General features: G+C 49.6%; 1 protein-coding gene and 1 pseudogene across 2 annotated transcripts in view; one reads left to right on the top strand and one right to left on the bottom strand.

The window, feature by feature from the left end:
- Window positions 1–1,756: 1,756 nt before the first annotated feature.
- On the bottom strand, window positions 1,757–6,839 carry LOC133772974 (poly(rC)-binding protein 2-like; annotated as a pseudogene).
- Window positions 6,840–11,093: 4,254 nt separating this feature from the next.
- Window positions 11,094–26,298, top strand: part of UXS1 (UDP-glucuronate decarboxylase 1) — a 101,827-nt gene continuing 86,622 nt past the window's right edge. For both annotated transcript variants that reach the window (XM_062210044.1, XM_062210043.1), the window contains exon 1: window positions 11,094–11,241. In XM_062210044.1, the coding sequence (XP_062066028.1) occupies window positions 11,148–11,241 (94 nt within the window). In that variant the 5' untranslated portion in view covers window positions 11,094–11,147. The remainder of the gene's footprint in view (window positions 11,242–26,298) is intronic.

Genomic DNA, 26,298 nt, shown 5'->3' with positions numbered 1-26,298 from the left:
GTCCCGGCTGCTCCTCTTCCAGTCCAGCTCTCTGCTGTGGCCCAGGAGGGCAGTGGAGGATGACCCAAGTGCTTGGGCCCCTGCACCCACGCAGGAGACCAGGAGGAAGCACCTGGCTCCTGGCTTCGGATTGGCATAGCTCCGGCCATAATGGCTTTTTTGGGGGGTGAACCAATGGAAGGAAGACATTTCTTCTGTCTCTCTCTCTCTCTCTCTCACTGTCTAACATTATCTGTCAAATAAATAAACAAATAAATAAAAGAAAGTCAAAAGGACCTTGATTCCACACAGGTTCTAAGACCTGTCCGCCTGTCAAGGCATCAGTATTTGGGTATCACTGTCTGAGCCCCAACAATGCAACAGCTTGCATTTCTGACAAAAGATCACAAAGCTGAGGGTGGCTAAGTCTAATGGAGACGATGAAGTCACTACTGACATAAATAGTTCAGTATCACATGATACAGTCACATATTTTCCAGCAATAGCCTGCTAACCAATAATATAATGAAGGGCAAACATTTGCTGTGGCAGTTAAGGTGCCACTTGGGAAGTCTGCATCCCGTGTTGGAGTGCCTAGGTTTGAGACACAGCTTTGCACCTGGTTCCAGCTTCCTGATAATGCACACCCGGAAGGAAGCAGGTGGTGGCCCAAGTCGTTGGGTCCCCTGCCACCCATGTAGGAGACCTGGATTGAGTTCCTGGCTCCTGACTTTAGTTTGGCTCAGCCTCAGCTGTTATGGGCATTTGGGGCATGAACCAGCAGATGGGAGATTCTCTCTCTCTCTCTCTCTCTCTCTCTCTCTCTCTCTGTCTCCATCTCCATCTCCATCTCTATCCCTCCTCTATCTCTGTTCTCTCTCTCTCTCTCTCTCTCTCTGTCTCTCCTTGCATTTTCCCAAACATTATAAACATGTCCAACTTAGCTGATATTGTACTCCACACACTCTTATCTCCATCAGATGAAGCACATATTAGCAGATTGCATTTCAGGTAGCACTGAATTCATATTTTCTCAACCTCTGAAAATATTCTCACCCATAGTTTTTCCTCACAGATTATAGAGGCTAATTCTCCAGTTTCCTCAAGTTCACCACTAACTTTCTAAAATAAAAAACAGTCAAGCAGTGTCAGTAAAATTTGTTAATTCATCAAGAACCAAAAGGAAAACACATTTTCTCTCTTTTTAAGTTGACTGTTGATGGGGTTTCCAAAATCATTGACTCTATAAGTAACTATTTCTCACCAAAAGGATAATAGTTTTAAACAAGTGTGTTATATCTAGATACATTTCTTTGGCTACTGCAACAAAATATTATTTAATTAATTTACTATTGAAAAATGATTATCCTTGCTTAGCTAACAAATAAATTACAAATTTACTTTGTAGTTTCCTTTTCATTTTGTGAAAAAAAAAATCTGCTAAGTGAGATGATCTGCTTTAGATGTTCAGCTTTTTCTGCTGTTACGTTCCTGTGAATTGGGAATATTGCTGTGGGTACTTAGTTTGATAATGCCAAGCTATGCAAGAATTCATTCATGCAACTATGGTGTCACTGCATAATGAGAACAATTGTTTGCCTTCTTTTTTTAAAGGAATTAAAATGCTTCTAATTAAAAAAATCACAAGTGGATGATAAAGTGTGTAGAAGCTGCAAATTTACAAACTAAAACTCAGAATTGCTGACTGCTCAGAAACTACACAGATGGATCATGGGTGGTGAACAGCAGAAAAGGATTATGGATGAATCTGCATTGTTCAGCTGCTCCCCATGCCACCCATCTCCAAGGAGAGCCTGACATTGATTAGATACTCAGCCTGGCTAATGCTGGCAGCAGATCCGGTGATGATAACCTGCCTATCAGTAGATCTTTCTACTTGGCTTGTAATTTTGATCCGTGCCACAGACATCTGACTGTCATTGATTTTGCTGCCTTGACACTCAATTATGCAGCCAATTGAATCGTTTAGAATGGTGAGTTCATGAGAAGTAGTCTAAGCAGATGCACCCAGATCTGTCCAATAGCCTTTAACCTCTGGAGAGCTGGATTTAGTGCCACTGAATCCGGTGCTGCCATGGGTCATGGGAAAATGAGACTGTTGCATTGCCAACTGGTGCAGCTTGGTCAACTCTAAAGATGGTTCCTCCAGGTCAGGGTTGAGGCATATGGACAGGGTAGAGTGGAGAAAGCTCACACTGTCACTGCCTGTACCATAATGTCCTGACCACCTACAAAGAGGACTGGAGAACTTGAGGACTTGGGCTGGTACAGGTTGGTCACGTCCTTCATGGGGGACTCCAACATGACCACACATATCTGTTTGACACACTCAAAGATGGACTGCAGGATGCCAGCAATAGTGATGGCCTACTCAGTTGAGCTGGGGAGCACATCCCCTGCCACCTGCACCTGATCCCCTTTTCATATTTCCTTGATCTTGCAACCACATTTTCCAATGAGAGAGCCACACTGACTGGCAGGAACCGCCAGCCTCAGGGTAACCGGAGGTCTACTGGCAGCTGTGCTATTGGTCATAGAGCTGCTGATGTCCTCTTCCAGTTTGTCAAAGATCATAGTCAGTGCCTTGAAGATGGCATTAGTGGGGCCAAAGTGATAATGCTCTCAAGACAGTTCCCTTCTGAGATGTTGATACATGCACCACTCTCCTTGTGCATCTTCATAACAGATTTTCCTTTCTTTCTGATGATACTGACAACTTCCTTGCCATGCATAAGTAGCCGGATGGTGACAGTGACATTTAATCCACCTTCAATCACATGGTATCCATGCCAATCAGTGTTCTTGGGAGCTAGACTTTGAGTGGTCAAGTCTTTGGTCACTGGTAGGGGTGAAGCCAAAACTCCATGTGCCAGGCAATTGAAGGGAAAAGGGGAGCAGGTGGGAAGGGGATGGGTGGGAAGCACTGTTAGGGGAGAATAGGGGCAGGCAAGAAGGCAAGAGGGGCACCCCACGGGCAGGCAGAGAAGGACGCACAGATGGGAGAGGGGGTGGAGGAGAAGGAGGAAGAAGGAGGAAAGAAAGAAGGAAGGGGAGGGTGGCGTGGAGGGCAGACAGGAGAGGGCACAGGCTGCTGCCTCTGCTGGTCTCAGCTGTTTGTCCTCCAATCCAATAAAATGATCCAGAGTCTACTGTTCCTTAAAAACATGACACAAAGGGGAGCATATGTTTGGCCCAGTGGTTAAAATACCAGGTAAGAAATTTACATCCCCGGCTGCTCCACTTCTGATCCAGCTCTCTGCTGTGGCCTGGGAAAGCAGTGGAAGATGGCACAAGTCCTTGGGCCCCTGCACCCACATAGGAGATCCAGAAGAAGCTCCCGACTCCTGGCTTCAACCCAGCCTGGCAGTTGTGGCCATCTGGGGAGTCTCTCTCTCTCTCTCTGTGTCTCTCTCTCTCTCTCTCCCTCGCTCTGTAACTCTTTCAAATAAATAAAATCTTTAAAAAAAAAAAAGAAAGAAATTTACATCCCATACTGGAGTAACTACGTTTGATTCTTGGCTCAGGTTCCCAATTCCATTTTCCTACGAATGCTGAATCTGGGATTCAGTGGTGATGGCCCAAGTAAATGGGTTCCTGCTACTCACGTGGGAGATCTAGATTGAGCTCCCAACACCCAGCACCCAGTTCTGCCTTGGTCCAGCCCTAGCTGTTGTAAGCATTTGGGGAATGAACCAGCAGATGGGAGCTCTCTTTGCTCCTCAAATAAATAAAATTTTTTTTAAAAGCATGACACATGATGTCTACTTCTTGTGTTTTTCTTATTTTAACATAGTGAATATCTACTAATAATACAAATGTCACACATAGTGTTGCAATTGAAATTGTGCTGCATTATGGCCATGTGACACTATTTGTAGTGTGTAGAGCAACAAGGTAAAGGGATAAGGGTGTCACATAGAGTCTGGTGCATCTGCACAACTCCCATCTTTGCAGTACAAAAGCAATTGAATGGGTGAATGGGATTATGTTCCGGTGAAACTCGATGGACACATACATGTGAGTTTTAGATATTTTTCATGTCACAAAATATTATTTTCCTTTGATTTAATGTTTTAAGCATTTAAAATGTAAAATCTTTCTTAGATTGCAGGCCATACAAAAATAGGCAGCCACAGGCTGTAGCTTGTTGCCACCTGTATGGTGACCCTAGAACTCCTCAGGTCCATGCTTCCCACCTGGAGGGGGAATTCCATCTTGCACAAGAAAGAAGCGGAGATGCATGCGTCAGTTACAATGACTAGCTTTCTCTGTCCAGTCCACCTACACTGTTGTTGCAGCATCTGTGCCAGGCTCTGCCCCTGAGACTGCTCCTACTGCCAGAACCCTCCCTGGACAATGGGAGTGGGCCGTGATAGACAGGAACACCTGCTATTTGCAGACTGCAAACCAGACTCTCATCCTGATCAGGCTCAAGATGACATTGTAAACCAAGTACTTTCTAGGGAGTGAATTGGATTTCCCTACAAAGACATTTTTATCAGTAAGTTTGGGAGAGCAAGGTAAGACCATTAAGGTAGGGAGTTATTAGGGAAGATAAACTGCACTGCATAGAAGCAGAAATAAACAGCAAATCTAGCATTGGGTTGGGATGGGAGGTGGGAGAAGGGATGAGAAAATGAGAGAAGAAAAGGTCTGTGTGTGTGTGCGTGTGTGTACACAAGGGTACCTCAAAAAGTGGGAAAATGGAATTTAAAATACAAGTTTTTTTGGCACACAGACTTTTTAAGTGCATGCATGGCTTTTCAAAATGCATATTTTCCAGGTATCATGCAAAAAAGTTTTGTGCCCAGATTTTTTCCGTACCAAAGTAAACTCATATTTTAATTCTGTTTTTCCATAACATTTTTGCAGGCCTGTGTGTGTGTGTGTGTGTGTAGGTTGGGAAAAAAGCCCATACAGACACTATTCCTAGTGATGAGGTGATCAGATTCTTAATTCGCACTGCTACCCATGTTCACTGGAACTGAACAATTTGGCAACTGGAAGGCAGATGGTGGGAGTCAGGTTTCACACCTTTGGTGTGAGGAGCTAGCAGGGGAGGAGGCCAGAATGACCCATGTGTCAATAGATTATAGTTGGAGACATCAAGGGGAAGTCCTGTTGACAGCCTCAGATGGGCACCTCTAGGAATATGTATTCATTAACATGTGTATACACATATATTAAGAGAGCACACACACACGTTTCTATGTTCTGTCAGCCACAAAGGCCTAGAATAATGATATCCCTGTTGTGTCAGCACATCTAATTCCAGACTTTGGTTTCCAATACCCTTTTCCAACAAAAAGAACTAGGAATCCTTGGAGAAAATGATTGATTCTAAATGTAGGGCAAGACATATAAAAGATGAGCTTGGAATATTTTGCAGTGCAAGAAAGAAGGAAATGCCAAAAATGAAGGAGGGGGCATTTAGCCAAATTGTAAGCCACCAGTTAGGATGTCCACATCCCATGCTAGAGTATGTGGCTTCAATTCCTGGTTCCAGCTCCAGATTCCAGCTTCCCATCAATGCTGATCATTGCAGGCAGCTGGTAGTGGCTCAAGTAACTGGGTTCTTGCTACCCACATAGGAGACCTGGATTATGTTCCTGGTTCCCAGCTTCAACCCAACCCAGCCCCGGTCATTGTGGCCATTTGGGAAGTGAACCAAATAATGGGAACTCTCTCTCTCTCTCTCTCTCTCTCTCTCTCTCTCTCTGTCTTGCTCTCTTTCTATTTTTTTTTTTAATTTTTATTTTTTGACAGGCAGAGTGGACAGTGTGAGAGAGAAACAGAGAGAAAGGTCTTCCTTTTTCTGTTGGTTCACTCCCCAATGGCCACTGTGGCCGGCACACCATGCTGATCCAAAGCCAGGAGCCAGGTGCTTCTCCTGGTCTCCCATGCGGGTGCAGGGCTCAAGGACTTGGGCCATCCTCCACTGCACTCCCGGGCCACAGCAGAGAGCTGGACTGGAAGAGGAGCAACCAGCGCCGCAGGTGGAAGATTAGCCTAGTGAGCCACGGCACTAGCCCTTTCTCTCTTTCTATCTCTTTCTCTCTATCAATCTGTCTCTCTAAAAATTAATAATGCTTAAAAAAAGAAAAGACACCTCACAATGACGGGAGGATATCAAAGGGGCACAGGAGCCAAGTAAAAGAGCTCCCAGTAACATAAGGTGGAATAATTTGAGCAAAAAAGTAATTAAGTAGTATTATATTCAAAATATAAAATAACTACCCATGAGTTCATACTGATATAAAGGAAGGATTGCATAAATAACAAAGGGAGACAACACAGCCCTGTGCAGAATTGCTAATATTTTATGTAGTTCCTCCACCCTCAAAGAGGAAGACCCTAGCTCCCCACCCATCAGTGTGGGCTGTGCCCAGCTGACTTCCTTCCAAAGAGCACCATTACAGAAAGGGTGGGGAAAATAACTTTACAGGGGAGAAAGCTGGTAAACAATGCCTCAGCTGAACTTGACCAGATCAAGGTTAACATTAATAATCATGAATCTTGTGGATAATGCGAACTCTTGACAGAAATGATGAAAACTCCACATGGATGCAAGCTGTTAACAATAGGGAGAAATTGGTATTGGGTATATGAGAACTTCTCACACCATCTCAAATTTTCTGTAAAACTGTCCTTTAGAAAAAGCCACTAGAAAATAGCTCAGGAACAGGCATGTTAGATTTGCAATTTCAATTTATTTGTACCATGGTATTAAACCCGTCTGTCTCTCCAAACCCTGTGGTAAGTTATAGTGTACTCACTTTCTTCCTGGGGTGAAGGGAGGGAGGTACTAAAGCAATAGGGCAGCGAAGCCTACCTCCCATCTAGCCCTTGACTGAGACCCGGGGAATGGAGTAACACCCTCTAGAGAGGAACTCCATTGCAGGCTGCATGGCCACTCAGCACCAGGAAGATGGCTCTGACCACAGAGAAGAGGTGCAGCTTCAGGTCAGGCCGCTCAGAAGTAGACCAGCAAGCAGGCTTTCTTTGGCACATTTCTTATGGGAAGATTTATTATTCAACAGGGCTTAGATAGGAAAATTATTCTAGGTATTTTAAACAAAGCATTCAAGCCAGGGGTTTGGTTCCAAAGACATTGGCAGGGTTTAGAAGCTGGGATTCTGGAAGTATGGAAGAAAAGACGGACTCTCCAGAGACCAGAAGCCAGGAATGCCTGTGGACAGTCAGCTCTGATCAGCCCAGAAGGGAGACCTTGACTGCAGTGGGACCTCTGAAAAGATGCTGCCTCCCTCAGGGGGCTGCTGGGGCCCAGAATCATCTCACCTCTGCTGCTGCCGGAGGCGATGCCAACAACTGCCAGCAACCACTGGCAACAGCCACGATGGGAGAGCCAGTTGCAGAAGCACCTTTCTTTTATTCATTGATCTTCTGCCAGGGCCTCCACTTGGCCAAACCCAACAGGAAATCTGAAGAAGCAGTGTGTACACTTGTAGCTCCAGCAGAGCCCAGAACACAGTCCAGAAGTACAGACGGAGCCCAAGAGGCTACCTGTGAGAAGCCTGCAAAACCCTTTGAGAGGAGCGTGATGGATGTCTGCTGTGCACCAAGCTTCCACGCCTTTCAGGATCTTTCCTTTGCACCATGCCTTAGGTCCTCTCCTCTTGTTCTCTGCGCACCACACAGACACCTTACTTTGCTCTTTCCTACTGAGGCCACTGCTCAATATGTGTGAATCAAAATACATCCTTTCCATTTCAGCTCTGCAAGGTCTCTCTCCCTCCCTCTCTCTCTCCTTCTCTTCTCCCAGTTTCCTCACCTGAAAGCAGAAGTATGCTGATTAAAAAAAAAAAAAATCCCTGATTTGTAGCCACTGCTCCTTTCCATGGTGTAAATACTCTCACAGGAAGAGCTGGTAGCAATCAGTTCTGTGAGCCTATGCCAGCTGGACAGGTCATGACAAGCCCTACTGCATGGCCTGACGGCATGTTTCCCTCTTGTGAAATTCCTTTGCCATTCTTCCAGCTCCAGTGTGGACTCACCACATTGTACCATGCATGCCAGCCACTTCTGCCCCAGGCTGTGCTCTCCTACAGAAAAAAAATGTCCTCAGTAGGCGAAAAGGGTGCCTTGAAATCCCAGTCTTACGCTCACAGCTACATGACTGGTAAGCCTGGACACTTGCCAAATGTTCAGAGCAGCAGTTTCTCCGCAATGCAAATTAGTATTAAGTAACAAAATACAGAGGTCCCTCGAAATACTCAAAAACAGAACTATCATATGATCCTGCAATTCCATTTCCAAAGAATCAAAACAGGGTTTCAAACAGATATTTGTACACTTAAATTCATAGCAGCAATATTCACAATAGCCAAGAGGTAAAAGCAACCCATGTGCTCATCGATTCAAATGGATAAAGGAACTGTGTATATACCCACAACGGAATACTACTCAGCCTTAAAAAGAGGACATTTTGTCATTTGTGACAGCACGGATAGACACAGAAGACATCATGCCAAGTGAAAAAAATCAGACATGAGAAGAGAAATGTAATGTTGGATCTAAAAGTGCTGAACTCATAGAAGCAGAGAGCAGAATGACAGTTAGTGATATGGGGAAAGGAAGATCAGAGAAATATTGGTCAACAGAGTCTACATTTCAGTTGGGAGGAAGAAGTTCAAGAGAGCCATTGTATAACATGGTGATTAGAGTAATAGCAAGGTGTTCTAACTGTGAACATTCCCAACCAAAAAACACAACAAGCTGTGAATTCCTGGACATGTGAATTACTTCCATTTTCACAAAACATTGTGTTGTACACCACAAATAAATGCAATTTTTAGTTCTTAGTTTCAAAACGAATAAATTTAAAAAAAGATTAAAGGGGGTTAAAAAATAAAGCCGCAACAGCAACCCTACCCCTCAGTGCTGTTACAAGAGTTCAATGAGATACTGTGTGAAAGTGTCTCACATAACAGCCCAGGGCACATTGTAGATGTTTCATAAATATTAGTGTTCTCTCCTCCTTAGGCTTTTCACATTCTAGGACAGGAGCCATAATATGATTCATTTAAAAATTGCCCTACGTGGCAGGAACACTGCCTGATCACCAGTAATTGCTCAAAAATATGGTTGTTAACAGATCCATGGGAAAAATGAGGGGCTGATGGCAACGGCAAGATGGAGGCTAGGTCAGGAGCCTACAGCCTGTTAGGAAGGTGGGGGATGGGAATGGACTGGGAAGAGACAAGACAGGCCAAGGTCCAACACATTCTAGAAGGGCTTGGAGGGCCTCCACCAACTCCTTTTGCCCAGGCCTATTTGACTCCACTGGGTGCACACAGCTCTTACACTGTGCTTTGCTCCCTGATTCTGGCTGTGGCTGAGCTGGAATTCAAGGTCTTCTGGGTGGCAGTAGTTGAAAGCAGCAGCTACATCAGCTGCAGGTGTTAATGACATTTCCACAGACTTAATCCAATGGGGCAGCAGAAGTTGGCCATAGGAGCTAGCAATAGAAAAAAGGCTCGATGAGGAGGGTTGGGTTTAAGGCGTTTTGTACAGAAATGGCAAATATCCTACAATTTCTGGTCTACTTGAACATACATCTATTAACTTAATCACACTTACAACCTAATAGCTTGACATCTGCCTAGAGGCTTCAAATCTCATTATGCCTGTAGAGTAGGGTTCACAAAATAATATTCATTTCTGCTCCTCATCTTTAACCTAAAAACCATAGAATCAGAGTGGGAGGACCTCAGAATTACTCTTTAAAAAAAATGGATCTAACCCAAATCTAGAACGCCCGTGATAAGGAAGTGCCGACACAGACAAAATCGATCTGTTCCACGGTGGTCTGCTCCGGGGCTCTGGCCCCTTTGTGAACCCAGGCCTCTGACCTCCACGCCAGGTGCTCTGTCACTCACCCTGGACGTCAGAGCCGGGAAGCCGGGCTTCTGGAAGGCTCTTCCGCTGGTGAGCAGCATGGACAGCAGCAACGTGGCTGCAGACTGGCTCTGCCCTGGGCAGAAGTGGCCAGTTTGTCTCTCAGTCAGTGGCTCTCCAGGCGTGGACAGGGAGGGTGGGATGGACCAGAGCCCCAGCATTCCTGCTGTACGGTTGGAAGGACTTAGCAGGACCAGCTGTACTGCTGGTTATAAGCATTTTCCTTGGAGTTTTGTAATAAACAACAGTTCTTCCATTGCTGAGTCTGGCAAAACCCTGCCAGATTTCTCTCGGTGACTAGAGACCAGGATTTGTGGCTTGCAGCTCCCAGCTGTTTTATGGGGTCTCCTGGTGGGGGGGGGGGAGGCTGGCCGTGGTGGCCCCGTCTCTTCCCCAAGGGTCCAGCGCCCCGCCCCCCGCCCGTGGGTCTCTGGACACAATTCCATTCCATAAACGTCGACTGAAGGAAGAGGCTCAGGTAATCTGAGGACCCAGTCCCGCACCGCCGTTCACCCTTAACTAGCCTGCACAATCTCATCTTCCCCTTCTCTTTCCTTGGTTTATCCTCATTTCCATGCTTAACATTGCTGTTCTCGTCATAAGTTAACCGGTCCTAACGGTCCTCCTCCGAAGACGTCGCCGCAGCTCGGTGACAGGGCCGGCTGACAGGGGGGATCTGCGGTTTCCAGAAACCAAGCAAACAGAGAAGCAGTCAGCGTTCAGAGGGAGGCGATCAAAGACACGGCCAATTACAGGATAAATAAGTGTTTCCTTTTATGGCAACACCCCAGCGCCCACCGCGTGCCGCCCGCCCTGCATGCAAGCGCGGGGACCACTCTCTCCGGGGCCTCCGCCCCGCGCGCCTCAGCGCTCCGGGAAAACACGTTCGGACGCGCATGCGCCACGCCCAGCTCTCCGGGCCCGCCCCTCCCGCCACATTCTTCGAAAAACCAATGCGCGCGCGGCAGCCACTGCGCCTGCGGGGGAGAAGAGATGGGAGGGGGTGTGGCCGGGGGGGCGGGACGTGGACGGCGAAGGCGGAGCGCCCTTGGGGGCGGGTCGGCGCGTGCGCACTGGAACTCCCGGCAGGAAGCGCCGCGCTCGGGGGCGGGGTCGCGCGGGCGGCGGGAGGCGGGGCTCTCCCGGGCCGCCGCCGCCGCCGCCGCGGCGCATTGTGCAGCCAGGCGGCCCCCGCGCGGCACGGCCCTGGACCGGCGCGGCGCCCGGGGATGGTGAGCAAGGCGCTCCTGCGCCTCGTGTCAGCCGTCAACCGTAGGAGGATGAAGCTGCTGCTGGGCATCGCCTTGCTCGCCTACGTCGCCTGTGAGTGCGCGCCCGCTGCCGGGCGAGGGAGCCCCATTCATTCCCCGGCGCCTCGGCGGGGTCGGGGTGGCGGACCGTGAGGGGGGAGCGGCCCGGGTCGCCCTGCAGCTCGGGGTCCCGCCCCGACCCGGACGGGACCTGCGCTTCCTGCTCCGGCCCCGTTCCGCTCTGGCGGCGAAGCAGCCAGCCAACTTGGTCGCGGACCCGGGCGGGTTAGGCCCGGCGCGGACCGCGGGCGGGCGGCCGGCCGGCGGAGGGGGGCCCTGGCCCCCGGGGCGCGGTGACCGCGCGGCGTCCTCAGCCGACCCCCGCGGTGCCCAGCCCGGCCGCGCTGTCCGCGTCCGAGGGTCCGGGCCGGCGATACCCGAGCGAGCCGCGCGGGGACACCCCTGGGGACACCCGCGGCCGCGCACGGCGCTGGCTCCGTGGGATAAAAATACCGTTGCCGTTGGCAGAGTCCCCGCTTCGCCTGTTTGCTCCGCAGGAAAATTACTCAGCGTTTAACTCTTGGGGAGCCGAGCGTTGGCAGCCCCCGCGGCCGCGCCCGGGTGTCCGGTGGTGCCAGGTGTCCCCCGGGGCGCGGCGGGGCGTGCGCGCCCGGCGTCTGCGGTCACCCCCTGCGTGCTGCCCGGGGACACTGCCCTGCAGTGGGCCACTTTGCGGGCGGGTGATGGACCCTCTGCTTTAAAGGGAGGCAGAAGCCTTGTTGTTGTCGTTGTTGTTGGACGTGTATCGGATGGGAGTATGTTTGAGTCGCGCTGTCAGTACTTTTGCTGTTAGTACGGAAATCGGACTAGAAGTAGCTGTGAGACGGCCGCTGGAATCCCCGCACCCAGACAGGCACACACACGCTGAGCGATGGAGTACACCTGCTGATTGGTGGGGTTACTTCATCCAGAGGTGCCTGGGGACCCAGGAGAGGGACTCCAGCTGTGCTCTGGTTGGACGAGTGTGAGGACACCCACCCAGCTGGCCACAGCCCTGCTGTCCAGGAGGGTGGAGACCGGGAAGCTCAGGGCTCCGGTTGCCTGCAGAGGTTGGAGGCCTGGGATGGGCATGAGATGGAGGTAGTTTTTGCAAGCAGAGAAGAGCTAGTCTGAAGTCTGTCTTAGAGCTGAGCCCCCAGAGGAGAGACCACCTAAAGTTAAATCCTTATGATTAGGACGGTAATAATACCTAAGTTTGGTGAGTGCTTAACCATGTACGTGCATGCGTGCTACTAAGAATTAGTGAATTATCTTCATCCTGGGAAATGGGCTCTGTGATTTTATTTCCACTTTGGAGGTGTGGAAAGTAAGGCCAAGTGCGATTAGAAACTGCCTGCATGATTACACAGAGGGGAAGCCAAGATGTAAGCCCACCCAGGCCTGGGAGCTGGAGCTGGAACCCAGGTCTTTGCACAACAGGTTCAGTGTTGATTTGTGGGTGGGGGTTGGGGGTGGGTTTTGGAGTTAGACGCAGGGGTTTAGAAATAATAAGGGAGGGAATTACGGGCTGTGGGAAGTTTCTCACCATTCATTCACAGGATGCCTTACCAAGGCCTCCTTGTTGTCTGTCGCTAAAGCTTGGCTCCGGGGGACACCATGAGATGTAAAAACACCTGGTGTCCCTCCTTAGACCACATAATCTAGCACAGTGGGTGGGGACAATAAGGAGTTCTGTCCTGGCAAACCCTGCAGGGGCTCCGAGGCTCTCAGACTTGAACTGGCCTCAGAATTGCCTAAGGGTTTTTCTTTTTCTTTTTTTTTTTAAACACATTTCTGGCTTCCACCTCATGTTTGTGATTCAGTAGGTCTGAGGTGTGGTGAGAGAATTTGCATTTCCCATGTGTTCCCCTCTGATGCTCTTGCCTGGTCTGGGAAGCCCACTCTGAGAAACTGGCCAAGAAAGGGAGGTGGGCATGAATTGGATAATCACCCAAGGCAGGTAAATTACAGGTGGTGTGAGTACTGGGAGTGTGTGACGTGTCCCAGCAGTCAGGGGTCAAGGCTGGGGTGTGAGTGCTGGGAGTGTGTGACGTGTCCCAGCAGTCAGGGAACTTACAGGTGGTGTGAGTGCTGGGGGTGTGTGACGTGTCCCAGCAGTCAGGGGTCAAGGCTGGGGTGTGAGTGCTGGGCGTGTGTGACGTGTCCCAGCAGTCAGGGAACTTACAGGTGGTGTGAGTGCTGGGAGTGTGTGACGTGTCCCAGCAGTCAGGGAACTTACAGGTGGTGTGAGTGCTGGGAGTGTGTGACGTGTCCCAGCAGTCAGGGAACTTACAGGTGGTGTGAGTGCTGGGAGTGTGTGACGTGTCCCAGCAGTCAGGGGTCAAGGCTGGGGTGTGAGTGCTGGGAGTGTGTGACGTGTCCCAGCAGTCAGGGGTCAAGGCTGGGGTGTGAGTGCTGGGAGTGTGTGACATGTCCCAGCAGTCAGGGGTCAAGGCTGGGGTGTGAGTGCTGGGAGTGTGTGACGTGTCCCAGCAGTCAGGGAACTTACAGGTGGTGTGAGTGCTGGGAGTGTGTGACGTGTCCCAGCAGTCAGGGGTCAAGGCTGGGGTGTGAGTGCTGGGAGTGTGTGACGTGTCCCAGCAGTCAGGGGTCAAGGCTGGGGTGTGAGTGCTGGGAGTGTGTGACATGTCCCAGCAGTCAGGGGTCAAGGCTGGGGTGTGAGTGCTGGGAGTGTGTGACATGTCCCAGCAGTCAGGGGTCAAGGCTGGGGTGTGAGTGCTGGGAGTGTGTGATGTGTCCCAGCAGTCAGGGGTCAAGGCTGGGGTGTGAGTGCTGGGAGTGTGTGACATGTCCCAGCAGTCAGGGGTCAAGGCTGGGGTGTGAGTGCTGGGAGTGTGTGACGTGTCCCAGCAGTCAGGGGTCAAGGCTGGGGTGTGAGTGCTGGGAGTGTGTGACATGTCCCAGCAGTCAGGGAACTTACAGGTGGTGTGAGTGCTGGGAGTGTGTGACATGTCCCAGCAGTCAGGGGTCAAGGCTGGGGTGTGAGTGCTGGGAGTGTGTAACATGTCCCAGCAGTCAGGGAACTTACAGGTGGTGTGAGTGCTGGGAGTGTGTGACATGTCCCAGCAGTCAGGGGTCAAGGCTGGGGTGTGAGTGCTGGGAGTGTGTGACGTGTCCCAGCAGTCAGGGGTCAAGGCTGGGGTGTGAGTGCTGGGAGTGTGTGACGTGTCCCAGCAGTCAGGGAACTTACAGGTGGTGTGAGTGCTGGGAGTGTGTGACGTGTCCCAGCAGTCAGGGGTCAAGGCTGGGGTGTGAGTGCTGGGAGTGTGTGACGTGTCCCAGCAGTCAGGGGTCAAGGCTGGGGTGTGAGTGCTGGGAGTGTGTGACGTGTCCCAGCAGTCAGGGGTCAAGGCTGGGGTGTGAGTGCTGGGAGTGTGTGACGTGTCCCAGCAGTCAGGGGTCAAGGCTGGGGTGTGAGTGCTGGGAGTGTGTGACGTGTCCCAGCAGTCAGGGGTCAAGGCTGGGGTGTGAGTGCTGGGAGTGTGTGACGTGTCCCAGCAGTCAGGGGTCAAGGCTGGGGTGTGAGTGCTGGGAGTGTGTGACGTGTCCCAGCAGTCAGGGGTCAAGCCTGGGGTGTGAGTGCTGGGAGTGTGTGACGTGTCCCAGCAGTCAGGGGTCAAGGCTGGGGTGTGAGTGCTGGGCGTGTGTGACGTGTCCCAGCAGTCAGGGAACTTACAGGTGGTGTGAGTGCTGGGAGTGTGTGACGTGTCCCAGCAGTCAGGGAACTTACAGGTGGTGTGAGTGCTGGGAGTGTGTGACGTGTCCCAGCAGTCAGGGAACTTACAGGTGGTGTGAGTGCTGGGAGTGTGTGACGTGTCCCAGCAGTCAGGGGTCAAGGCTGGGGTGTGAGTGCTGGGGGTGTGTGATGTGTCCCAGCAGTCAGGGAACTTACAGGTGGTGTGAGTGCTGGGAGTGTGTGACGTGTCCCAGCAGTCAGGGGTCAAGGCTGGGGTGTGAGTGCTGGGAGTGTGTGACGTGTCCCAGCAGTCAGGGAACTTACAGGTGGTGTGAGTGCTGGAGTGTGTGACGTGTCCCAGCAGTCAGGGGTCAAGGCTGGGGTGTGAGTGCTGGGAGTGTGTGGCGTGTCCCAGCAGTCAGGGGTCAAGGCTGGGGTGTGAGTACTGGGAGTGTGTGACATGTCCCAGCAGTCAGGGAACTTACAGGTGGTGTGAGTGCTGGGAGTGTGTGACATGTCCCAGCAGTCAGGGGTCAAGGCTGGGGTGTGAGTGCTGGAGTGTGTGACGTGTCCCAGCAGTCAGGGGTCAAAGCTGGGGTGTGAGTGCTGGAGTGTGTGACATGTCCCAGCAGTCAGGGAACTTACAGGTGGTGTGAGTGCTGGGAGTGTGTGACATGTCCCAGCCATCAGGGGTCAAGGCTGGGGTGTGAGTGCTGGGAGTGTGTGACGTGTCCCAGCAGTCAGGGATCAAGGCTTCAGCCGAGGGAAGGAAGGGTGGGAAAGAGTTAACAGGAGAGCACAAGAGGGACTGTATCCAGAGGATCAGCATGTGCAGAGGCCCTGTGGCAGCCAAGAACAGGGGCCATTCCAGGAGGGTAAAGAAGAGTAGTTTCCTTGAAGTGAGAACAGAAATAACAGTGATGAAGCTGTCCAAGCAAACAGTGGCCAGTGCAGGCACCCTGGGAGGCCTCTGTGCAGCTCTGAGGGGCTTGGGGCTGGGGTAATTCAGGGTCGTGAAGTCTGAGCTGCTTGGCAGGACAAACTTCGCAGGGCTCTGATCGATGTCATACGGGGAAGCTGAGAATCGTGATCAACAAGGACACCTGTGCTTGCTAATCTCTGCTTTCCTTCTCCGGGGCTCCCAGATGACACACACTGTCCCTGTCTGTCTGTCTTCCAGAAAGGCTCTGCATGTCCCTCCAGCAGAACTCCAGATCAGTGAATCTTTCTCCTTCCACCTCCTAGAACTTTCCCCACACCTTTGTTGTCCACGTGGCCATCTCCCTTCTTGTTCTCATAGAACCGACTCTTCTGCACCAGGCCTTGGGGGTGACCACCTGCTGGCCTGCATTGCCCTCGAGTTCTTTTCCACATCTGTGTTTTTTTTATGGAAGGAATTCCCAGTCCTTGAGCACAGGGATGGTGTCTGAGTGTTTCAGCCCTTGTAGACATTAAAGCAGTGTCGTCAGCTCATCCCAGGAGCATAGTACCTGCCCACTGGGTTGTAGCAAAATCCTGCCAGTCCTACTAGGTCACTCCTAAGTGAGACTCAGCTTGAGTTACCTTCAGTTTTTGTTTTTGTTTTACTTTTCAGCATGCATATCATTTAAAAAGTTAGGTAATGGTTGTGGGGTTTGCAGTGGAAGAGCCCCTGCAGGGTTTGTAGGGCATGACAAGTGCTGCCACCATTTCCCCCACCCAGAAGCAAGTGCCTCCTTCTGCTCGTTACTTTGATGTCTGTCTGTTCCGCTGAATCATAGGCTTCCTGGCTTTCAGTTGTAGATGTCACGGACCCAGTGACTGTTCTTTGGAGGATGATTGTTTATTCTCTTTCCTCTCCTCCACCGACCAGGTACTCAGCCTTCCCCCTCTCATGCATGTAATGTGATTTTGAGATCATCAACAATTAGTGTTGGCTTATATGACTCTGTAAATGCTGTTCATGGTGAGCCTTGTACATTACTCTTTGTTCTCCCTGGAAGCTAACACTCGGCTGATTTTGTTATTCGCTTCACTGTGCACTGTGACTGATCCAGCTCCATAGCCTTTGCCAGTTGTCTGTGTCTTTGCCATGGATGCTAGAAAGTAACAGGACGTTACCCGTGTGCACCTGCCACAGGGATCCCAGCGTATTCTACCAGCTGTGTATGCCTGGCAGCCTCGCCCCCTGCCCCCTGCTTGCCACAGGGCTCCTGAGTGCTGACTTGATCTCTTCCTTATTTCACTCCCTGATTTGGATCTGATTGGAGGTCAATGTTGAGACTTTGTCCATAAGTGACTTTTCTGCCTTCACACTTGCTGATACTGTGGAATTCTAGAAAAATGATCCCTCCAGAATTTTTAAGGTATTGTTCCATCTCTTGCCGGCTTCTCATGTTGCTAAGGAGTTTCAAGCCAGACCCTTCCTTTATTTTTTTTTTAAAGATATATTTATTTATTTGAAAGTGAGTTAAAGAGAGAGAGAGAGAGAGAGAGATCTTCCATCTGCTGGCTCACTCCCCAGATGGCCTCAATAGCCAGGAGCTTCTTCTAGGTCTCCCACAAGGGTGGTAGGGGTCCAAGCACTCGGGCCATCCACTTTTCCCAGGCTGTTAGCAGAGAGCTGGATCAGAAGTGGAACAGCCTGGACACAAACTGGCGCCCATATGGGATGTTGGCATTTCAAGTGGCAGCTTTAACTGTTAAGCCACAATGCTGGCCCCAAGCCAGACCCTTTCTTTCTGGAAGGTTGTTGGGTCTTCTTTTTGCCTCTAGCAGTCATTGTGCACTACGCATTTTCATTCCGCTCCACCCTGACTACTGCTAGGACTGTCTTCCTCTCCCCTGTGCCTGGTGGCCTTATGCAGTGGCTGCACCGTGGTCTGCCTGGGAGCTGTGCAGAGTGCTTGCTTCGCTTCTGGGCCCCAGATTTAGCTGTGAGAGTGAAGTTGCTTCTGGAGTTTTCTCTACCTCTGGATTAATAACTTGCAACGTTCAAGATGATGGTGCTCAGTGTTCTGCCCTTGACATAAACTTGAAGAGTAAATCTCTGGTTTGAAGGCTCTGAGGGTTTCTGGGTAGCTGGCTGCTGCAGCTTAATGAAGCCGCCTCACTGATACATCGCCAGTGCTCAGATAGCCAAGGTGTGCAGCCTTGGAGTACTTTGTCCAGGTGCTGGAGATTGGAGCCCTGGTGATCCAGGGGCATCTTCACTTGTGGAGATTTTCTTCAGTTATTCTTTGGTTACTTTGTAGTATTGCCTTGGTCAGTATTTTAGTTTTATTTCCAATCTTTCGGTATTTTAAAGTTTAGCTTTACTTCTTGGAATCTTTTTTCCTTTTTGTATTTATACTCTGCCAATGATTTTATAAGTTATTTCCCCCATCATTTTTCATTTGTAAGAGTTCTGTTCTCTTAATTATTAAAAAACTAAAATGTGGATTCCATTTCACGCTTGCATTTTCTTTCTGAAACAATTTACTTGCATGTGCAATACTCCACTCACTGATTCACTCCCCAAATGCTCGCAATGGCCCAGTCCAGGCCCAATCTGAAACTAGGAGCTGGGAACTCAGTCCAGGTCTCTCACATGGGTGACAGAGACCCAACTCCCTGGGCCATCACCACTGCCTCTGTGTTGGTGGAAAGTGAGAATTGGGAACTAGAGCTGGGAGTTGAACCCAGGTATTGCAATATGAGATGCAGGAGTCTTAACCACTAAGCCAAATACCAGCCCTGGTTGTAGTCTCTGAATGGCAGTTTTATGTGTTCAGTTTTCTTCTCGCTGAGTACTTTCTTTCCTCCAGGGTGCTTTTCCTTTCCTGTTCAAAGCTGACTTCTGATGGCCTGTGTGTGTCAGAGAGTAGGGGACCCTGCAGAGCTGATGGCTAGTGCCCATTGACCGTGAGCTGTACCGTTTCCTGGTGGAGCCTCCTAGCCTTCGTACCTTATCAGTTCTATCGGGGGGCTGCTCGACAAGGCTCTCCCTGGCCCCTGCTGGGTGGGGAAAGCAGCTCACGGGTGCTGGAGCTGGATGCAGAGAGAGGGCCATAGGCCCGAGCAGCAACCTGATGGTTCCAGCTGGACCTGAGCTGCCCCAGTCCAGAGGTGGAATCACTGGGCTTCTGCCAGTCCAGGAGCTGGACCCAGAATTTGTCCTGTTTCTTAGACTTAATTGAAAATCAAGTTTTTGCCTTCACCCCATTGTAGACACACCAGTTCTTTCTTTATTTTTTAAGATCTATTTACTTATTTGAAAAGCAGAGTGACAGAGAAAGGGCAAACGGGGAGAGAGAGCGAGATTATGTATCTGCTGGTTCATTCTTCAATAGCAAGAGCTGGGCTAGGCTAAAGCCAAGAGGCAGGAACTCCATCGGGATCTCCCAGGTGAGTGGCAGGGGCCCAAGTTTTTAGGCCATCATCTACTGCCTCCCCAGACACAGTAACAGGAATGCTGGGTCAGAAGCAGAGTAGCTGGGACTCAAACCTACAGTCGGATATGGGATGCTGGTGTCACAAGTGGCCGCTTAACCCACTGCATCGCAGTGCTGGCCCTGGATGTACCCGTTCTTGAGCTTCCGCGGGTCTGAATCCGCTGTTCCCACAGCCTGACTTGCATGGCTCCTTCTCTCAGTCCTTCTGCCCTCACCTGACCCATTTTTCCACCTTCTAGTAACGTTTTCTTTTGTTGATTTATTCCTTAAATAGGAACAAAAATAAAGAAAAATCAGAAAGGAACAAAAAGATTTTTTTGACAGTTAAGCAGGGTTTGGGAGCCTTCAGCTCTTGCCACTATACTTGCCACTGCACTTGCAGTATCTAGTAGCATTTATGTTCCTTTTGGTGTGTCCTGGGTTTTGTTGCAATACATTTGAGTTGTGGCACCTTTCTTTCCTGTCGCTGTTCCTCTGTTGAAAATGAAACCCAAACACCATGTGAAGGAAATTCTCTTTTCTGTGCTTCAGCTTTGCCTTTATGGTAAGACTTCAAACTTCTCTGAAGTTGGGACTTCCAGTAGAGTACGGTTTTGACCTTAACCAACAGCCACGTGCTTGGCTGCTGCCCTCATAAATTGACTCGGGAAATATTTCCTGGCCTGCTGCCATGGAGGCTGCACAGCGAGTTAGACCTCATCGTGACGCCGGCAGACTGCAGGGAGGAAAGAGCTAAAAACAAGCCCATGAAGGTGGTGTTTCCAGACCTAGAAGAGCGTGAGAATCAGCCTGGGCCCATGCAGTGCTGGTTCCTAGGATCCCCCACTCTGGTCAGCCCCAGGAGCCGTCTGAGGATGGCCGCTTCCAGCCTGCACTGGAGGCACAACCTCATTCTATTTTTAAAATTTTATAACAATTTTCTGCCCTGTTTGTTGAAAGAATAATTCAGCAAACACCCGAATACTTTGCTTAGATAAACTAGTTCCTTACGTTTTTTTCCATGTTTGTTCTGTTACTTTTTATATAAATTTTATATGTACTTTTTGGCTGAGATATTTAAAAATTGCAGGCATAATTAATGCTTCACCCTTAAATACTTTCACGTGGATCGCCTAAGAATACTGGCATTCTGTGACCATTGTCACACCCTAAAAATGAACATAAACAGTGGCATCTTAAGATAGAGTCCACCTTTAAACTTCCCCCCAGTTGTACCTTAAATGCCTTTGAAAGCTCTTCTGGGTTTTTGTTTGTTTGTTTTGTTTTAATCAAGGATCCAGTCAAGATTTACACACTGCATCTGGTTGTTATGTCTCTAAGTCTCTTGAGCTATAATAGCTAGATTTTTTGATTCATTACATTTGCTTTCCATTTTTTAACAAAAAGCTCAGTTCTGTAAAACAGTCCACATTCTAGATTTATGGACTTATGTGATTGTTTCCTTATGATTAAATTCAGCTAAACTTTTTTTTTTTAAGTTTTATTTATTTATTTCTCTGAAAGGCAGACCAACAGAGAGAAGGAGAGAGAGAACCCCTCCATCAGCTGGTTCACTCCCCAAATGGCCACAACAGGCAAGACTGGGCCAGGCCAAAGCCAAGAGCCTGGATCTCCAGCCAGGTCTCCCACATGGTTGGCAGGGGCAGAAATTCTTGCGCTACCTTCTGTTGCCTTCCCAGGTGCCTAAGCAGGGAGCTGGATCAGAAGTGGAGTAGCTCGGACTGAACAGGCAGTGGAATACAGATGTGGGCATTGTAAACAGTGGCTTCACCCGCCGCACCACAGTGCTGGCCCTAAACATTTTTTTTTTTTTTTTAATAATAATGCTTGTAAGGTGCTGCTGTCACTGATACTGAATTTGATGTCCTGGAAAGGGTGGCCTCCAGTGGCTTCATTTGATAAGGTGCATTTTCCCTGTATGGTCTGTGGCCTCCCTCTTAGAGGCTCCAGCCACTTAGTATCCGTTGGACATCCTTCTGTGGACCAGTTCTTATATTGGGGCTTGCAAATGGTAATTTTCTAATTTTGTAAATCCTTGTAAGTCTTTTAAATTTATTTATTTGAAAGGCAAAATTGCAGAGAGAGAGGAAGAGACAGGGAAATCTTCTAATTCGCTGGTTCACTCCCCAAATGGGCACAACGACCAGGGCTGGGCCAGCCCGAAGCCAGGAGCTTCTTCTGGGTCTCCCATGAGGGTGTGGGGGCCCAAGCACTTGGGCTATCCTCCACTGCTTTCCCAGGCCATCAGCAGAGAGCTGGATCAGAATTGAAGCAGCTGGGACTCAAACCAGTGCCCAAATGGGATGTTGGCATCACATGCAGTAGCTATAGCCCCTACACCACAGCACTGGTCCCAATCCTTGGACTTTCATTAATTGAGATTCTTCTGAGAACCTGCCGTCCCTTTTTCCTCACTGACTTTCCCGTAGTTGCTGTGATAAATTACCTCCAGACTTGGGGATTGTAAAACCAGCGAAGTTTCTTCTCAAAGCTCTGGAGGCTGGACTCCTAAAATCAAGGTGCCGGCAGAGCCCTGCTGCCTCTGAAGTCTCCTTTGTGGCCTCAGATGATCTTGGGCTGTGCCTGCCTCGTTCTGACTTCTCCCCCCATTACCTGGCCTCATCTTCCATCTTCCAGATCACTCCTGTTTCTTTTATAAGAAGATGTATTTATTTGAGAGACAAAGTGAAAGAGATAAAGAGGGGAGCCCCATCCACTATTTCACCCCCCAAATCCCTACAACAGCCAGGGCAAGGCCAGTGTTCCAGGCTGGAGCTGGGAATTCGGTCCAGGTCTCCCGTGTGGTGGTGGGGACCCAGTCACCACCGCCTCCCCAGGACTGCATGGCAGACAGAGGCCAGAGCCAGGAGAGGAGACTCAGGCACTCTGATGGGCATCAGGAGCTTCTTTAGCAGCTCTTAACCACGAGGCTAGTTCCCCGCCTCCCAAGAGTTTCTTATTGAGACATTTGTCGCTGGATTTAAAGTGGAACTGGACAACCTAGGATGAGCTTTTTTTCTCAAGATTTTTACTTACATCTGCAAATACCCCTTGTCCCTGCAAGGTCATATTGACAAGTTCTAGAATCAGGATGAGGACTTATTTGGGAGGGCACCATTCACCTACTACAGGCTTTTATTTATTTATTTATTTATTTATTTATTATCACTGTGGACTCATGGACTCTTTTAGTCTTCAAGCAATTCTGAGTTCTAGATGTGACAGGCTCATTTTCCTTTTTCTGCTCCAAACCTGAAATTATCTGTTTTCTTCGGGGAGCCCTGGTTCCTTTTAGTGCACAGTTGTTTAGAAACCAAGGTTCTGAGCGCTAGATGCATCCATTGCTAATGGAGCACTATTATTTTCAGTGCTGTCACATATTTTTACCAGTTATGAGTTTCTGCAGGGCCCCGATTTCAATCTGGACAGGACAGGTGTCCTCCCAGCTCCTGCTGCTGTCCGTTCCTTTGACCCACAGGGAGACCTCATCGTCAGCATCAGTGTGTTTGTACTGCCTTATAGATAAAATCGCTTCAGAGCCGCACGTCGGTACCCCTGCCAACAACACACTGCAGAAAATTCGGGATTTCTTGGTAGTTCTTTTGTCTTTAGACAAGGAAGGTGGATGTACAGAGTATTGTGTTGAAAAGTTAGGCTCATTTTTTAATGTCTGTGTTCAATTTTAGGATTCGCGATTGTCTTCACTGTTCTGTGGGTAGAAGCAGGACTTTGGACCTGGAGATCTTTATTTTCATCTCTTTTATTCTGCTTCCCCACATAATTTCTAAGATGCTGGTCTCCATGAACTGCTGAGTCGCAAGAAAGAGAGCCCTGGGACATTCCAGGAGCAGGGATGCCCTCAGGGCCAGTGGCATTGAGTCAGCCTGCGGAAGGCAGAGGTGGCAGCATGCACGGAGCAGGGGTCCTGGGGCCCAGAAAGGTGCAGCGTGGAGATGAGGCCCCACGTGGACCAGATTCCGTGAGCCGAGTAGACGTTGTGCGAGCATTCAGGTAGGGCGATGTGCGCGGGGTGTTCAAGCCTCAGGGCAGGGCAGAGCGGAGCAGAATCAGGTGTTATTGGAGGGGCAGCTCCTGCAGCTGGTGGTTGTGCTTCGCTGTGTGCCTCTCTCCTGTGGTCCCCGCATGTAGGCACGCTGGAGGATTTCCATCCTGGTGTACGGTACTGCTCTCTAGGTCAATAGTGCGGTCCAAGGGTCTCTGTCCCCCCAGAGTTTGTATGTTGAACTCATCATCTCCCAGGTGACTTTCTTAGGAGGTGGAGTCTCTGGGAATAATGCTGCTCTGTCTTCAACGTCGGCCTTTTAATACTTTTGGGTAGATATCCAGATGTGGACTTGCTGGACCATCTGGTAATTCTGTGTTGAATTTTTTTGAGGAACTGCCATTGTTTTCCACAGTGGCTATGTCGTTTTACATTCCCACCAACAGTGCACAAGGGCTCCAGTTTCTCCACAGCATGGCTGGCGTGTTCCTTCTGTTCAGTTCTATTAAAGTAGCCATCCTCTTAGGTGTGAGGTAGGGCGTAGTCTTTTTCATGACAGATGTTCTGAAAGAAATGCTACTTTGTGGGTGCCTGCAGCAGGGAGGTAGGCAGGAGGCATTTTGGATTTAGAGATATTTCTTGCATTGCCTGTCTTGTTGGTGGGCAGTTCAGTAGCCTGCTGTCTTCCTGTTGGGCCCTGCGGTAGAAGCCCTGTTTACACCTCCAAGTTGGCTAATGAGGCGACAGTAGGGACAGTGTGGTGATCCCTGGTGGCCTGAGATCAGTTTGTCAGGGTTGAAGCCCCATAGCTTCATTTTATTTAGTTTAGATGGAAGTCTTCTTTGATGGGGCATAACGACCTCTGCAAGCCACTGTGCGCTGTCTGCACAGTCCTCAGTCCCTCTGGAAGAAGACGCGTGTGCTCCTCGCACCTGCTGCGCTTACCTGCTGAGGATGCTTGCACCTGCTGCACACCTCTGCCTTATTATGCACCTTCCTGGCTCTGCCCTGTTGTGCCCCAGACCATCAGCCCCCACACAGGCCTCGGAAGGCACCCACCCACCCCAATTCCTATCCCGCTTGCACCTGCCCGCCCTGGCTATGCCCTCCTACTTGCACATTCACCATCTCCCACTGCCTTCCCCCTGTGTGCGTTCCTGTCCTCTCTTACCATGCTGTCCCTGTCACTTCATTTTCTCGTTCTCCCCTGTCTTCACACACTCGTGGACTCTGGTGAAAGCTGTTGGTAAAAGGCTGGCCTTGCCAGGGCATGTTAGGCTGCTTTCCAGGAATAGTCGTACAGTCCGGCCACACTATGGTAGACAGTAAGTCTAAGGTATCAGGTCTCCCTTATGTTCCAAGGTTGTGCCCACGGACATGTAGTTTGCAGGTGGTCTTACTGGATCTCCCTCACCCCCCCATCCCTGAGTTCTTTTCCTCTCTGCCTCTTTGGACTATAAGATGAGAGAACCGACTTGAAATCATTATTAAACTTTTTAAAGTTTTCCTTCAAAAATTACAAAATAATGTAGAAATAAGAAGATAAGGTGTTCCCTGTAGAAAAACTAAAGGGTGAAATAAAAAGAAGAGAGAAATTATATCCCCATAATTTATGTGTGTTACCAAGCCTTCCCATCCTGAAACACTGTGCGTGTCTTCTTTTAGGCAAGTCTTTCTTTAGCCCTTCACAAAGGCTGTCTAATTTCTGTCATGTAGCTTTTGTATATTCTTAACGAAGTGTGCTTCTGTCAAGTTTCTCTGCAATGTACTTTTTTTTTTTCGTCAAGATTTGTTTATTTATTTGAAAGGCAGAGTTACAGAGAGGCAGAGGCAGAGAGAGAGGTTGTCTATCCACAGATTCACTCCCCAGGTGGCTGCAATGGCCAGAACTGTGCTGATCTGAAGCCAGGAGCATCTTCTGGGTCTCCCATGTGGGTGCAGGGGCTCAAGGACTTGGGAAAGTATCTTCCAGTGCTTTCCCAGGCCATAGCAGGGCGCTAGATCAGAAGTGAAGCAGCCAGGACTCAAACCGGAGCCCATACAGGATGCTAGCACTGTAGGCAGCAGCTTTACCCACTACGCCACAGTGCCGGCCCCCTCTGCAGTGTTCTACATAAAGACCCAGTAGCAAATATATTACAGGTTGAGCACCTCCAATCTGAAAATCAGAGTGCTCTAAAACCTGCAATTACAGGTGGACAGCTCCTCGCCATGGGACTTTGTTTCATGCACAAAATGATTAAGAACACTGTATAAAATTACCTTCAAACTGTGTGTGTAAGCTGTCTGTGGAACACAATGGGATTTTCTATTTAGACTTGGGTACCAGCTCCAAGACACCTCATTATGTATATGCAACTATTCCCAAATCTGAAAATACATGAAATGTGAAGCCCGTCCGGTCCCTAGCATTGCAGATAAGGGGAGCTTAATCTATACTAATGGAACTCTTCAGCAGTAACCAGCAAAATGTGCCCAAGGCTGTAATCTGTGTTGATTTTTCTTTTATTTCTCTCTTGCTTTTTACACTCATCCTTTTCCCCATCTTGTCCATAGTCCTGCTGTTCTTCCTCCTACAAGAAATCAAGACAACTTTACCTGCCATATTTCTGAGCTTCCCGGTCCAGCTACAGGGTGGTCTCACCCTTGAGGAGTTGCCATGAGGAGTCTGACTTTACCTCTTCTTCCTAACCACCACTGCCTTTTGTTCTTGTATTTCCGTGCCATGGGCAATCTCAAAGCAGACTCGTCAGTGTCACTCTCCATGTTCCAGTTGGCGCTCCCAGGAGCCAGTGGAGGAGGCAGGGCCTGTGGCGGTTTTCACAGGGGCATCGCCGCCTTGCCAGCTGGTGTTGGGATCCTGGGCTGTGCAGGTGGAGATGCCTTCTGTTTGCACCAGGAAGTGCCTGGCCGGAGGGGAAGAGCGCACGTTCACGTCCGTGTGCACCTGTGGCGGGACTGGAGGCGACGAGTGAGGCT

This window comes from Lepus europaeus, chromosome 13 (genome assembly GCF_033115175.1).
Source record: "Lepus europaeus isolate LE1 chromosome 13, mLepTim1.pri, whole genome shotgun sequence".
In the NCBI taxonomy this organism is placed as follows: domain Eukaryota; kingdom Metazoa; phylum Chordata; class Mammalia; order Lagomorpha; family Leporidae; genus Lepus; species Lepus europaeus.
Note: the sequence above shows the minus strand (reverse complement) of the source record. Positions and strands in the feature narration are given on the sequence as shown.